General features: G+C 44.8%; 1 protein-coding gene across 1 annotated transcript; it reads left to right on the plus strand.

Moving 5' to 3' along the window:
* Positions 1–7,497: 7,497 nt before the first annotated feature.
* Positions 7,498–9,889, plus strand: LOC109786643 (patatin-like protein 2). Its single transcript, XM_020345220.4, has 5 exons — positions 7,498–8,005; positions 8,117–8,298; positions 8,649–8,826; positions 8,924–9,085; positions 9,175–9,889. The coding sequence occupies exons 1-5, from the start codon at positions 7,811–7,813 to the stop codon at positions 9,724–9,726; spliced, it is 1,269 nt and encodes a 422-aa protein (XP_020200809.1). The 5' UTR covers positions 7,498–7,810; the 3' UTR covers positions 9,727–9,889.
* The last annotated feature ends 5,941 nt before the right edge of the window (positions 9,890–15,830 follow it).

Raw genomic sequence — 15,830 nt, forward strand, 5'->3', positions numbered from 1 at the left:
ACAAGGCTAAACACAGAGAGAAAAACCTCCCCATTCCCATGATTGCTTGGGCGGAGCACCAAAAGAAACAAAGAACATCCATTCATGGCTTTTCCTCTATGAGTTTCGCGGCGGCGCGCTGCTCATTCACCAAGCTCGAAACAAGGGACCAGGCAACAGTGACCTCCACCTTGCAGAAACCAAGATCATAGGTGGCATTGCTCATGCCGGCCCTCTTCGGCGCCAAGACGGCCTCGCCTCGCGCAACGACATCAGCACCACCATCATCATCTTCTTCTTTTCCACCAGTCTGAGAGGAGGCCACCACGGAGACCACCAGCTTCCCCTCCCCCTTGAGGTCCACCGACACGACGCGCCTTGAGAGGTCGGTCGCGCCGGTCGAAGAGTTGATCGGCATCTTCCCGTCCTGGGAGTTGAGCAGCAGCAACTCTCCTTCCCTCACGGTGGTGACTCCGGCGACGACGCGGCCCAGGAGACCCTCCGGCCACACCCCGTCGATTACCCGGACACCGACGATGGTCGCCTTGACCGAGGGGGTCAGCGGCGCGTAGGCGATCTCGATCGTGCACCGGTTGCAGAGGATGCCCGAGCGGATCACGGATGTGGCGATGGATATTAAGGACGATGGAATTATTTTAACATAAAAGAACAGACATCGAGAGATGATGCACGGTGCTTGCCTCTTGGGTGAGGACCTGGCAGTTATCCCTGGTGCGGTTGAAGAGGAAGGTGACCCGCGGTGTCCCTGGCGGCGACAATGCCGTGGACATGCAGCAGCCACTCGAGACCGTCTTCCAGGTCGGCCACCCGGATGCCGACGATCTGCATGGTACAATGAGGTCTCGCGTAGCCGAACTGGTGGACTGTAAGGAGCGCACATATCGCTACGTGGTGGGGCCTTGCTATCCTTAGTTGGCGGATTCTTCTTTTTCAGATCCTCAAAATACTTAATTAGGATCAGTTGTGGGTTCTTCTCAATGAGCGCAGCCAAGAGGTCATCGACGCTCTTCTCCTCGACTGCGGAGTCGACCCTAAAGGAAGCTGCGTCGTCGGAGGAAGCCATAACCGCAAAATCTATCGGCGCTAACACCTTTCATCACACAATGAAAAATAACATAAGAATCTAACATCAAAGATTACTTCTAAGCAAGTTTATCATGGTGGACACTCTCATGGATATTTCGACTTTCGGTGATAGTTGAGTTGGGCAAGCACGTCATGCGTACTCAAGGTATCATGGGATGAACTTGCCCAGATCGACCGTCATCGTCAAAAGTCGATTTCTTCCTCCAAGAACAACTCTCATATGTCAAATATGATCGACACTCTATCTGGTGGTTGTATATATGATGGACACACTCTCACGGGTATTTCAACTTCCGGTGATGGTCGAGCTGGGCGAGCCCATCTTGCGTTATCAAGGTATAACAGGACGAACTCGCACTGATCGACCGCAATCATCAGAAGTTGATTTCTCTTCCTCCATGAACAACTCTTATCGACTATCGGTGGTGGTCGCTCTTCCTCTGCTCCTCCTGCTTTAAAATGATCACAGACGAGGAGCAGAGGAAGGGCGACCCCCTACGACAACAGTCGGTAACATCTCTCATCTTTCAAATATGATGGACACTCTCTGGTGGTTGTATATACGGTGGAAACTCTCTCACGGGTATTTTGACTTTCGGTGATGGTCAAGCTGGGTGAGTCCATCGTGCGTGACAAAGGTATATCACAGGACGAACTCGCCCAGATTAACCGCCATCGTCAGAAGTCGATTTCTCTTCCTCCTGAAAACATCTCTCATCTCTCATCTACACAAAAAACTACAAGAAACTAATACAAGAAAAACTACCACAAAAGAACTACTACAAGAAACTACAACAAAAAAACACAACAAAATCCATGCATCCATGTATGCGTCCATGCATCAATCGATGCATTCATCCATCCTTCTATGCATCCATCTATGCATTCGTACATCCATCTACTGATTCATACAAAAAACTACAAAAAAACTACTACAAAAAAATCCATGCATTCATACTACATATATACATTCATACATCCATACAAAAAACCATGCATCCATACAAAAATCCATGCATCAATACAAGCTCGGGGGAGGGGGGAGACGAATCTCACCGAGGGGGAGAGGCAGCACGAGGGAGGGGGCGCCGGCGGGGTGGGGGGGGGGGGGGTGCCGGCTGGTGGGGCGCCAGCCGGTGTGGGGTGGGGGGCGATGGTGGGGTGGGGTGAGAGGGGGCGCCGGTGGGACGCGATACATCCATTTTGCATCATGTTTTCATGTTTATATTTATTTATTGCATTATCGACTGTTATTTCACTTTATGGTACAATTCTTATGCTTTTTCTCTCTTATTTTGCAAGAATTATATGAAGAGGGAGATTGCCGGCAGCTGGAATTCAGGACCGGAAAGGGCTATATCGGAGGCAACTTTTCTGAACATCTCCAAATGAGCTGAAAATGGACGAAGAATTATTTTGGAATATATTAAAATTATTGGCGAAAAAATACCAGAGTGGACCCACCAGGCTGCCACAAGCCTGGGGCGCGCCCCCCGAGCTTGTGGTGATCCTGGCAAGCCTCCAGGGCCCATCTTCTGGTATATAACCCCATTTGCCCTAGAAAAAAATTAGGAGAGAGCTTTCGAGACGGAACCCGCTGTCTCGAGGCGGAACTTGGGCAGGAGCGCTTTTGCTCTCCGGTGGAGCGATTCCACCGGGGAAACTTTCCTCCGGAAGGGGGAAATCGAAGCCATCGTCATCACCAACAACCCTCTCATCGTGGGAGAACCAACCTTCATCAACATTTTCACCAGCACCATCTCATCTCAAACCCTAGTTCATCTCTTGTATTCAATCTGTGTATCAAAACCTCAGATTGGTACATGTGGGTTGCTAGTAGTGTTGATTACATCTTGTAGTTGATGCTAGTTGGTTTACTTGGTGGAAGATTATATGTTCAGATCCATTATACTATTCAATACCCCTCTGATCTTGAACATGAATATGATTTGTGAGTAGTTGCTTTTGTTCTTGAGGACATGGGAGAAGTTTTGTCATAAGTAATCATGTGAATTTGGTATTCGTTCGATATTTTGATGATGTGTATGTTGTGATTCCCTTAGTGGTGTTGTGTGAACGTTGACTACATGACACTTCACCATCTTTGGGCCTAAGGGATTGCATTGTGGGGTAGTTATTAGAAGATGGGTTGCTAAGAGTGACATAAGCTTAAACCCTAGTTTATGTGCTATTCCGTAAGGGGCTGATTTGGATCTATATGTTTAATGGTATGGTTAGATTTATCTTAATTCTTATTTCGTAGTTACAGATGCTTGTGAGAGGGGTTAATTATAAGTGAGAGGCTTGTTCAAGTAAGAACAACACTCAAGCACTGTTCCACCCACATATCAAATTATCAAAGTAGCGAACGCGAATCAAACAAACATGATGAAAGTGGCTAGATGAAATTTTCGTGTGTCCTCAAGAACGTTTTACTTGCTATAAGAGCAAGTTCCGGCCCGTCCTTTGCTACAAAAAGAATTGGGCTACCTTGCGGCACCTTTGTTATCGTTACTATTATTTGCTCGTTACAAATTACCTTGCTATCAAACTATCTGATACCAACAATTTCAGTGCTTGCAGAAAATACCTTGCTGAAAACCGCTTGTCATTTCCTTCTGCTCCTGGTTGGGTTCGACACTCTTACTTATCGAAAGGACTATGATTGATCCTCTATACTTGTGGTTCATCAGGAAGACAGAGAGAAGTGAGAAAAAAGAGACCGCAGGGAGAGTTTAAGTGTCTCGCAGACCTATACCGAGCGTCTGTTGGTGCGGCTCTCGGTAAAGGTATAAAACCCTAGATCTAGGTTCCACCCTTTACTGAGAGCTATGCTCAGAATAGGCACCAATGCCGAGAGCAACTCTCGGAAAAGACAAGCCCCCCTCCGCAAATGGCCTACGAAAAATGCGGGGCCTAGCATGTGTCATGTGATGGCCTCATTTGAGGGCACGAGAAGTTTCGAGGCCAACAGAGCAACAGGACCAACACTTCCTTCACAAACCGGACATGTTCCCTCTCGGTACCCATATACTAGCTCGGAGATGGTGCGGTTTACAAGCGGCCTGAGTGGAGGCTTATTCGAAACGCGCCCAGACTTTTACCACACCATGCATGGGCTGTGTCATGACACCGTGCCAGCTCCCGAGGAATTCCACCATCGTATGATTTTCCAAGGATTATAAAGGTTGCATCAGGCATGCCACAGAGGTAATTTCGCACGCCGGTTGCAGGGCCTACCCCCCCTCATCAGCACGTGACCTACGGATGTCGCAAAGACATCACGTAGGATTTCCCATGTCGCTTATGGGCATGATTTCATGTGCCGCCTTGCAGATCATGACAGAATTGCGCATAGTTATGATTTAATTCGAGGCAGTGATCATGTATATAGGCATCACGTCCGAGACAAGTAGACCGGAATAATTCTGCATCTGCTACTATTACTCCACTTCAGAGCTCTTCTATGCTTGCCTCTCTAGGTATTAAGTTCATGACAAACAGAGTAATGCATGAAGTATGCCATGAGGATGCTTTGGCGGGCATTCCTGGAACAACACAGGGCACCAACAACCTAAAACATGATCTGGTACTATAACCACGACGTAGAACACATTTTTTTATTACTACACACGTTGATCTAATTATTTGTGCATTCCAGGTTTTCCTACCTATAAACACTTTAAACGTCCACATGTTCCTTGTGGTCGTAAACTCCAAAAGGAAGGAGATTCAGGTTCTTAATTTACTTTTCCACCGTATGGTACACAGAGAAGTAAATAACGTCGTGAAAATTTTAACATCTTTAATTACAACAAAGGATTTAACATCGTACATAAGTATTAGTCGTAAGCAACTTCTCATCCTATGGACTCACAGATATGTGGGATGGAAGCACATCTGAGAGCAGTGATGCAAATCAATGGAATACAAAGCAATGCATGGGAAGACATTAACTTGACCCAACGGCCAGTACCGTGCCAAAAGTCGATGACACGAGAGTCAACAATATTAACTTTTGTTTTTGTTTTTCATTGTTAATACGTGAAATGCTACTAACATAATAAAATGTTGCAGTTCTCATTGTGCACTCTACATGCTGAAGAACAACGAATTCTTTACGTGAGAAGAACTGACGCTGCAATATGACCAAGTATGTAGAGTAACACATAAAATTCTGTCAAATTCAGTCAATTTTTTAAACTTACAGAATGATAGTAACATATCCTCCCATGCAGGCCTACATCGACAAATTCAAAAGAGAGCTACATGTTGTGCTTGTCGATTCACCCTACAACAAATTGAAATACGAAAAGGTTCAAGATGTACCATGCTAGTCTATCAGATGCAGCTGCGGTTGAAGATGAATATGATGCAAGCAGTTAGTCCAACAGTGGTTCATTCTTACATGTGGAGTGTGGCTATAAAGCGATAGAGTAGGGTGTGGTTGGGTTTTAGTCCCGGAGAAGGTTTCCTAGCCGTGTTCTTAGTCCATTACGGATGACTCATGTTGTAAAACTTCAATAATATTGGTTACAATACTTTTCTTGAAATAAATTTGGTCTCTACGGGAGCTCATAGAAATCTATATTTGCTTTTTACAAGCGCATGAGCAACCCTAGAAGAATAATGGATTATGATTTGTTTATTTTCATAATTTCCGGTCGCTAATTGCAAGTGAGGTGGCAGATTGAGCCCAAACAAGTTTGAACAAGATGTGCTCTGACATACGAGAGAGAAAGGTACGAGCGCGAGCATAGCCTCACAATAAAAGGTAAAATACTACATGAGTCAACACTCAATCCCAGCTATCCCAGGAAATGGCACAACCAATGTCACGTAGGCAGGCCACAAAGCCAATAAAAGAGAGCATAGGATAACAAGAGTAAAGCACATACCAAAGGGGGCCTCTGCCGGTGCTGCAACGACCATGGTGTGGCATGGCAGGGGTGTGCGCTGAATTGAAGGGATCTCCTGGTCAGTAGGCACCTTCAGGACCACAACGGGGTGGCCATGGTACATCCATCCTGCCTCAGGGGATCACATAGCATGTTGTGTCATAGCCCTGCAAAACAAGGGAAAAATTACTACTTGTACTCACCTTGTCAAATGTGTCCAGCTAACAAATGTTGCACATAACTAAACACGGAAGAATGAAATACAACATTTTCAAGAATCCAATGCTCCATTCTTTCACTTTGTTTTTGCGAGGATCATTCCTCCATCTTTAACAAGGCTAAAACATCGTAATAAGAATTTACACTAATCTTCAAATGGTGGATATCCCCTGTGAATCTAAAAAAATTATAAAGCACATGACAAGTCTGTTGACCCCACTCCAGCAACTGCACATGAAGAAGCGAGCATCGCAAATATTGAGCAACATAAGCTATGAATTGTTTATAGTACATTCGAAAATTAACAGATTAGCATCTCTCCTGATCTCCAAATCCAACGTCTCACCTATCAGCCAAATTGAAAGAATAAAGCTTGGATTAAATGTATAAGTGTACATATGCAACAATCAAACATTCGTATATCTTCCCGTGATGTGGATGAGGTCGCACGAATTTGGCTGGCCGTCAAGGCCGGCCGGCTTCATCCAGTCCCGCGGTACCCCGCTAGCAGTGAGAACATGATCCATCTAGATGCCCAACCACCTTGCCTTCGAGGAGATGCATGGCCAGATCAAGTTGCGGCCATGGCGGAGAGGTGAGCTAGAGGACGCAAACAACCAGGTGGGGAGTGGGAAGAGGTAGCTACTCACCTCGTGGCTATAGGCACCCGCATAGAGGGCTGGGAGGTGGGATGGCGCCGAATCTTCGCCGGCGGCCGCCGCGGGGATGGCAGTCAGCCTCCTCTCGCGTTTTTCGGTGAAGAGGGGGTGTGAGAGCGTGAGGGAATTGGGGTGGAGGGAGGGAGGGGGTGCGACGCGCGGCTCGATCCTGCCGGCGAGGAGTAAAACCCTAGCGAACCGGATAAAAATCAAACCGAAAATACGCCTGAAATTTGTACCCAGAATACCCTCGAAATATTTGAGAGGGAAAATCTGATCAGTTCGAAATATTTTTTCTTCCAAAAATGCCCCTCGAGCTCTGTAATAATACACGTGACGTTAACGTATTGCATTGGATATGGACCGTCGAATCCGCTCCGATGAACGGTGCATATCGACCTGTAAAAGGACTCTTTGAACCACTACTATTTGGTCTACATTCTCGAAGAAAAACGAAATTCTGGAGGAGGAACTTCTCACCGTAGTAGCACAGCGCGCGCGTACTGGTCCGATATTTCCAGCTACGATAGCTACGGGTCGAGTACCGACGAGGAAACAACAGTGTGTACACTTCTTTGTACGTGTCCCGTAGAGTAAATAAACACATAAATTCCATGCAAAAAAACACATAAATTGAAGAAACTTTTTTTTGCGAAAAAGAATGTTTGGAAAGCTAGGAGCACCACAAAACCGGGAGCTGGATCAGGTGCCTGGTCCAAAGGAACTGGACCGCGAAATATTCGAACCACACGCACTTGCACACGATGCTTCCCCGGCGGCCGGCGACCGGCGGAGGGTCGGGCAGCTTGACCTGTACGGTGTCCGCGAGCGCATCGATCGAAAGCTACATCGAGAAGCACAGGCGAGACCAACGGAGTCTTCTTTCTCTGGAGCCAGTGAATCTCGGGTCTTAGTTAATCAAGTAGGGACTTCAGGCGGTGTTCCCATATGCCGGCCATGCAAGTGCCGGAGCAGAGCACCGGGCCCGTGAACCTGCTGAGCCCGGGCCGCGCTTCGTCGTCGCCGCCCACCTCCCCGCCGCCGCGCCACGGGAGGCTGGTCACCGTGCTGAGCATCGACGGCGGCGGCGTGCGAGGGATCATCCCCGGCACCATCCTTGCGTTCCTTGAAAAAAAGCTTCAGGTAACCTTTTCCATACATACAGAGTATCAACCTGCCTGCTCTTGCATGCATCCAATTTTTCATATAGCATCATACTTGTATGTTGGGGTAACGAGTTGCTGGGGTGCGTAGGAGTTTGATGGACCGGACAAGAGGATCGCAGATTACTTCGACGTGGTCGCCGGGACGAGCACCGGAGGCCTGGTCGCCGCCATGCTCACCGCGCCCAACGCCGAGGGCCGCCCACTCTTCGCCGCCAAGGACATCAACAAGTTCTACCTCGAGCACTGCCCGAATATCTTCCCTGCCGTCTGGTGAGGATTATATACTATATAATTCACAGTCTCACACGTACAACGAAATCACTCTCGAATGGGCAATATTACTATGTCATCAGCATAAACTCAGGTACCAGAGCTGTACCTGAGCTTATGCTGATTACATAATAACGTTAAAAACCTGAATGTCGTGTCAACAATTTTCAATGAAATTAGGGGTGGGTTTCTGACCCCTCACAGGCTCACACACATCCAGCAGCAGCAAAAACTCGTTGCCCTTCGGCTAAGCTATGCACTTCTAACGCCAAACTGAAAATGATTTTAGTAGCTCGCTATTTCCCGCTATAACGAGAGTACTTATGAGCTATACACAATCTGTTGTGCAGCAAAGGACCTCTGGGCTTGTTCAAGAGCATGATGGGACCCAAGTACAACGGCGAGCACCTGCACTCGGTCGTGAAGGAGCTGCTCGGCGACACGCGAGTCAGTCAGACACTCAAGAGCATTGTCATCCCCACTTTCGACATCAAGCTCCTTCAGCCTACGATCTTCTCCACCTACGACGTACGTAGAAGAACAGATACACGTGCATCTGTATAAACGACATGTCATCCACTCGGCCTACCTAACTATACACATGAAACAAAATCTGTACGTGCAGGCCAGGAGGGATGTCTCCAAGGATGCTCTTCTATCGGACGTCTGCATCAGTACGTCTGCCGCGCCGACCTACCTCCCCGGCCATCATTTCGAGACCAAGCACGAAAACGGCAAGACCCGGGCCTTCAACCTCATTGACGGAGGCGTCGCGGCTAACAATCCGGTACGCTGCCCAAATTAGGCTTAAGATGTATACCAGTTTACTTCTGTGATGTTGATACATTTCTCACCAACTTACATGGATGTGCACAGACCCTTGTGGCCATGACCCACGTAAGCAAGCAGATCCTAATGAAAAACCGACACTTTTTCCCTGTCAAGCCGGCGGAGTACGGCAAGTTCATGGTCCTTTCGTTGGGCACGGGCACCGCCAAGGTCGAAGAGAAGTTCGACGCTGCCAAGTGTAGCAAGTGGGGCCTTCTCGGGTGGCTCTACAAAGGGGGCACCACGCCGATCATCGACAGCTTCAGCCAAGCCAGCGCCGATCTCGTTGATATCCAGGCATCCGTGCTCTTCCAGGCGCTACACTGCGACTACGACAGGCGCTACCTCCGGATCCAGGACGATGAGCTCACGGGCGAAACGGCCTCCGTCGACGTGTCCACGATGGAGAACCTCAAAAGGCTCATCGATGTCGGCAAGGCGTTGCTGAAGAGGCAAGTGTGCAAGGTGAACATCGAGACAGGCAAGAATGAGCCCGACCTAGAGAGGGGCACTAACGAGGAGGAACTGACCCATTTCGCCCGCGTGTTGTCGGAAGAGCGCAAAGCCAGATCGACTTGCGGAGGTGGTTTTGAAACTTAGATATGACTCTATGAATATTCACCCCTGTTCGAATTTGATGACCTACGCCATCAAGTGCTAATGCTTATATGTTATATGTGTAGATATTGTTCTTGTGTATACAAACAATGATATCGTCGATATTTGTTGTACATGCTTTAAATAAAGATGTTGAATCTCGTCACACCAGCGAGGTTGCATTGCAATATAAACTACTCCCCCCGTTCCAAAATAGATGATTCAACTTTATACTAACTTCAGCACAAAGTTGGGTCATCTATTTTGGAACGGAGGGAGTAGTGGGGTGACCTGTGCATCTGGGTGGTAAGATTTGTGATGTCCGTTAAAACACTTGTATTTTTTTGTATTTGTTTGTATATTAGTTTTGAGACATTAATTGCTACTAAGTACACATACATACTTATAGAAAGGGGGCGCGTACCCGAATGTCATATGCAGAAACTTTGTTTGGGATTATTTTAGCTATTTTATTCGTTTCCATGCAAACCATTATTTGATTTTATTCATTAGTACGATATATCACTACACATGTGGAAAATGATTATACAATTTTTTAAACAAACTCTATTAGAAGCCTTTCCATTAAGTGACTACTTATGTCAAACTTTTTCTAGAAAAGAGGGGAGTCCCTCAGATTTCATTTTACAGAACCAACCAGCTTTACGGCTACTGAACATAAAAATAGATGGGGTTTGATACCTGGCGATCGTTCTAATTTTAGTAATAAAACCAAACACTACTATTAGAACTGATGCATGCATGTACGTGGCGTTCACCTTTTCTCCTTTCTTATGTGCACAAGCGGATCTTATTAGAATAACTAATTTCATGCATGCAGAAAAAGCAAAAAAGAAAAGTGATATTAACCTATATTCTCTTCGTTTAAAAACTTCAAAAATGTTTTGTATCTCAAGCCGTCGGTCCAATTGAAAACTCATTTTCACATAAAAATTCATCGCGACAAGATCTTCAAAACTAAATCTCATGTTGATATTTTCTGATGCCTTTTGTGGGGGCCAAAAGTTATCACACGTGGGCTATGTAACTTATCACAGCTATGATATACTGTAAGTTACCATGTTGTCTACACATAAAATACAGGGACATAAATATGGTTCTTCCAACCCGTGCATGCATTAAAGGACAAAAGCCGATGCCATCCTAGATTCTTTTTATTTTAAAATTTCAAAAAATGTAGGTCAAACCGCCGGTTCGATTAGAAATCCTTTTTCACTTAAAAGATCGCCACACAAGATCTTCGAAATTAGATCACATGTTGGTATGCTTCGATGAGTTCTTTAGGTCAAAAGTTAAAATGCTGAGCTAAGTAAGTTACTACACATGTGGTGTGTATATTACCATGCTATTTTGCACCAGAAATTTACAGGGTATGTTTTAAATCATTTTTGCCACCGGGGGTCAAAGTTATCGCGGTGTTTGTGTATAAGTTACCACCTCTGTGGTGTGTACATTGTCATGTTATTTACACATAAGTTACGGGGTTATGTTTTCAACAATGTTTTTGTCAGATCAAACGAGGTGAGTTATCAGCATTTTATTTACACAAAAATTACCGTGGGTATGTTTTCCACAACTTCTTCTTCGGTAAAAAGTTATCATGGGGTTTATGCATTGGCTATCATGTTCGAGGTGTGTATATTACCATGTTATTATTTACACACAACTTATGTGGGAATATTTTCAACAACTTTTTCTAGGTAAAAGTTCTTATGTTTTTTGTACCTATGTTATTAGCTCGGTGATGTGTAAATTATCATGTTATTTATATAAAAGTTACCTATTTTGGTGTGGATGGCAAGCATGCCTATATTTCTTAGTTTCAATAGGACTTATGTTCTTCAACAACTTTTTTTTACCTTGGGTCAAAGTTATCGCGTTATTTGTGCGTAAGCTATGAGGTATGTGGTGCGTATATTACCATGCTGTTTACACAGAAGTAACCGGGGGTATTTTTTTCAACAATATTTTATTCTTCGGGTCAAAGTTATCGTGATGTTTGTATGTATGTTATCAGGCTTGTGGTGTTTTATATTGTCATGCTATTTATACAGAAATTATCAGAGTATGTTATTCAACAACTTTTTTCACCAGGTCAAAAGTTACTGCGGTGTTTCTACCTAAGTTATTGACTTTGTTGTGCGTAGATTTCTATGTTATTTACACAGAAGTTACTAGGGGTATATTTTTTTAGTAAATTTTCCCTCGGGGTAAAAGTTAGCTGGTTATTTGTGTGTAAGTTATAAGGTATATGGTGGGTTATTACCACGCTACTTACACGGAAGTTACCGGTATGCTTTCAACAACTTTTTTCCTTGGGGTCAAAATTACCGCGGTTTTTACGTATGTTCTCAGGTCCACTGTGCATATATTACCATGCTATTTACGTAGAAGTTATTAGAGTATGTTTTTTAACAACTTTTTTCACTGGGGCAAAAGTTATCGCGGTGTTTATACGTAGCGATTTGTTCTGGAAAATACGGAGGAAAACCAGCGATCATGTTGCATCGGGTCGTGCAAATATTTTGGAAGGAAACTACTCGGCCGGATAGTGGGACGAGAAATTCGGCATCGACCGCACGGTGCAGATCGAAGCGTGAGCGGATCGTTAGTACCTGTTGCAGAAAAATTGTGGTTCGCGAGATACAATTCTCCAAAGTAGAAAGCATCATAACCTAAAACACTTTAACTATGTCAAGTTTTTTTCAGGAAACTTTTGATCCATTCATTTTCAATCATGGTAGTATAACGAATACCGAAAATAATAAAATTTAAATCTAAATCCGTAGACCACCTAGCACAACTACAAGCACTAAAGCGAGCCGAAAGTGTACCGCCGTCATCGCCCCTCCATCATCGGAGCCAGGCAAAACTTGTTGTGGTAGACTTTCGGGAAGTCGTGGTGTTAAGGCCCCATAGAACTAGTGCACCTGACAGCTACCACCACCAATGAAGAGATGCGTAGATCGAAAGGATACAACTTGAAGACACGCGAACATATACGAACGAAGGTCGAGTAGATCCACCAAAGACAACCACCAACTGAATTCTATGAGATTACTTGGAGACACAACTCCACACGCCCTCCAATGATGCTAAATACATCACCGGAACCGGGACTAGGCGGGAGAACTTTATTCCATTTTCAGGGAGCAAGCTGCCGACGTCGTCTTCCAGAGTGCGACACAAACCCTAACAAAAATAAAAGGAACATATAAAAATGGAGCCCTCCCCCGACAAAGGCAAGGATCCACGGCATCCCCATTTTTAGGTCCTTTTTGTGTTCGTCTAGGGTTTGTGTTCTGTTTAGGAAGACAAGACGGCGGTGGCTTTCTGATGGTTGGAATAATATTCTCCCCGCCTATGCCCCGTTTGGTGATGCGTCTAGCATTATCAGAGGGCGTGTGAAGATTTGTCTCTGACGGATCTTGCGGGATTCGGTCGGCATTTGTTTTCAATGGATCCACTTGGATTCGGTCTTCGTTCGTATGTGTTCATGTGTCTTTAGGTTAGATCTTTCCGATCTATGCTTCTCTTCATCGGCGGCGGCTGCTGTTCTAGTGAGCTGGTCATCTTGAGCCTTAGCATGACGATTTCCCGACTGTCTACTACAACAAGGTTTGCCCGACTCCGATGATGGAGGGGCGATGACGGCGGCGCGCCTTCGACTCGCTCTAGTGATTGTAGTCATCGCTAGGTGGTCTACGGACCTGGATATAATTTTTACCTCCAGTGTTCTTTGTACTGCCTTAACAGTTGATGAATAGATCAGAAATTTTCTCGCAAAAAAAATTCCACCTAGGGACTTCTGATCATCATAAGCAGGTGCCTAGGAAGGTAAATAGTAATGTTAGAGACACTGCTTATAACATCAAGCACAACATCAACTATTATAATATGTCAAATTCAGCTAGAGCAACAAAACAACAAATGACCATATGAATTTCTTCATCATTAGGTTTTGCATTTTTTCCAGATCCGTCACAAAATCCCGAGCACACCAAAACGCCATCCTTGAACTGCTCGAAAGACTTCACTTACTATTGGTTGTATCATTCCTACCACCACTTTAGTTTTCTTTGACTTTCCTGCTTTTCATTCCTACTTATAAAGGTTGAAGTTGATGGTGAGTTCACATGTAAGACAACACAAATAAACAATGCAATTCTACCCACATGTGAGATTAGCAACCTTCCAAAAGATATAATAAATAAATATTACTTCTACTCGGTGAGAGATGTACCCAAATAAACAAATACACTGCTACAGTAATATGAGAACAACTCTCATAAAAGTATACATTATAAATGCATACGACTCCAATTCAAATCATGCTCTTCAATTTAATTTCTCTGTTCAACAAACAAATTATTCCTGTTCTATAGCATAGCAGAAGACATCACACATTGCAAATTCAACGTGGTCATAGACTTCGTCCTCCTACCAAATCCATGATCTTGTGCGTTCAAATTACTTATGCCCATTCTCCTAACTTTAAATTGTTACCTCACTGTAACTCTTGCAAACTACAATGGCCGCTTAAAAATCATCAATGATTACAAACATGACATTTCATTCTATTTGCGTTCTCTTTTTAATCATAAACCATGCAGTAGCAGTGAGACACCATCATTCTTTTGATGATCTCCTAGTCCAGTAGTATCTCATCGTCTTTTTATGGTTCCGTAGCAATACACGGGCATTGTGCTAGTTTCACTTAGCCATCTAGCAATCGTATTTATAGGGTCACATGGGTCAATAGTTTTTGCATTAGGAATATCAGTCAAATTGAAAATCACATTTTTATAATATTCATAGCATTCTTGCTAAAGAGCATTTTTCAATCTTGCTAAACATATTCCGTGGATTTTTTTTGAAAACTGATGAACTTTTTTTCGAACTCGATGTTTTTTTCAAAATTGATGAACTTTTCAAATTTGTGAATTTATTTTCATATATAATGAACTTTTTTCAAGTTTGATGAATTCTTTTTCAAAATGAAAAAAACTTTTTTCAAACTTGTGGTTTTTTTCAAATTTGATGAACTTTTTAAAAAGGTGATGAACTTTTTTTGTAAATCAATGAACTTTGTTTCAAAATCAATGAACTTTCCCCAAATTGGATAAATTTTAAAAAATCCATGGTTTTTGCTCGAATTTGTGAACTTCTCAAATTCACGATCTTGTTGAATCTGTGAACTTTTTTCAATTTTGTGATTTAAGAAAAAAGATCGACCGGTCAAATGGTGATCAACAGGTTAACTGCAGAGAAATTGAACACGAGGGACGAGCAAGCAGAGGAAACGGCGACCAGCGAGCGAATGTGCTTTATTGGTCCGGCCCAAGTGAAGCTGTGTGAGCGCCAGTTTCCTAATCGGGCGCCTGAAGCGCCGATTAGGAGCTCCCATCAGCAAAACAAGGAAAATGCTAACGTGTGCTTTGTTTCTGGGAGTGGCCGCCTTCGTGCGAATAAATCGCTGTGTGTGTGTGTGTGTGGTGCATCCGTGCTGGGCTCTCAAGTAAATTTATTATTACGAGGCCTCTTAATCGTTGGGGGCCCTGTTCCATGGCACATCAGAGCTCGCTTATAAGAAGGAGGGAGTTTACCTCAAAAAGAAAAGAAAAAAGGAGGGAGCAACTGCCTGCCTGCCTGCCGACGAGCAGCAAATGGACACGACTCCGCCCGTACGTCGCCGTCGTCCTTTCCCTATCGCCGTCGCCGTCGCCGGAGCTCACACTGCACCTCTGCATTTTCCTCCTCTTTTCTCCTAGTACGACCGGGCAAAAGAGCCCTGGCCACATCGTTTTCGCCGTCGACCCCGTTGAAACCCCCGAACGTTTCGCAGACGACCTCCGACCGAGTCGATGACGCCGCACTGTACCCCTGTATACTCCGCTGGCACGACGCGACATGGCCACCGATCGCATCGCCGTTCGTTCCAGCGAGCGGACGGACGGCCTTCCTCCCTCCCTCCCCGACCGTGTCTCCTTTTTACAGGAATTTCCCCGCCGTGCGTGCCCTTATCCATCCGTCCGGCGGAAAAGTCGTGCCGCCACCACTTTACGCTACCCACAGCACACAACGTC

This window comes from Aegilops tauschii, chromosome 7 (assembly GCF_002575655.3).
Source record: "Aegilops tauschii subsp. strangulata cultivar AL8/78 chromosome 7, Aet v6.0, whole genome shotgun sequence".
Taxonomy (NCBI): domain Eukaryota; kingdom Viridiplantae; phylum Streptophyta; class Magnoliopsida; order Poales; family Poaceae; genus Aegilops; species Aegilops tauschii.

Excerpts from the sequence above, each read along its gene's own strand:
- LOC109786643 (XM_020345220.4), top strand. The coding sequence starts at position 7,811 with ATGCCGGCCATGCAAGTGCCGGAGCAGAGCACCGGGCCCGTGAACCTG. Across the intron at positions 8,006-8,116 it reads TCCTTGAAAAAAAGCTTCAG|GAGTTTGATGGACCGGACAA; the intron begins GTAACCTTTTCC and ends TGGGGTGCGTAG. Across the intron at positions 8,299-8,648 it reads AATATCTTCCCTGCCGTCTG|CAAAGGACCTCTGGGCTTGT; the intron begins GTGAGGATTATA and ends TCTGTTGTGCAG.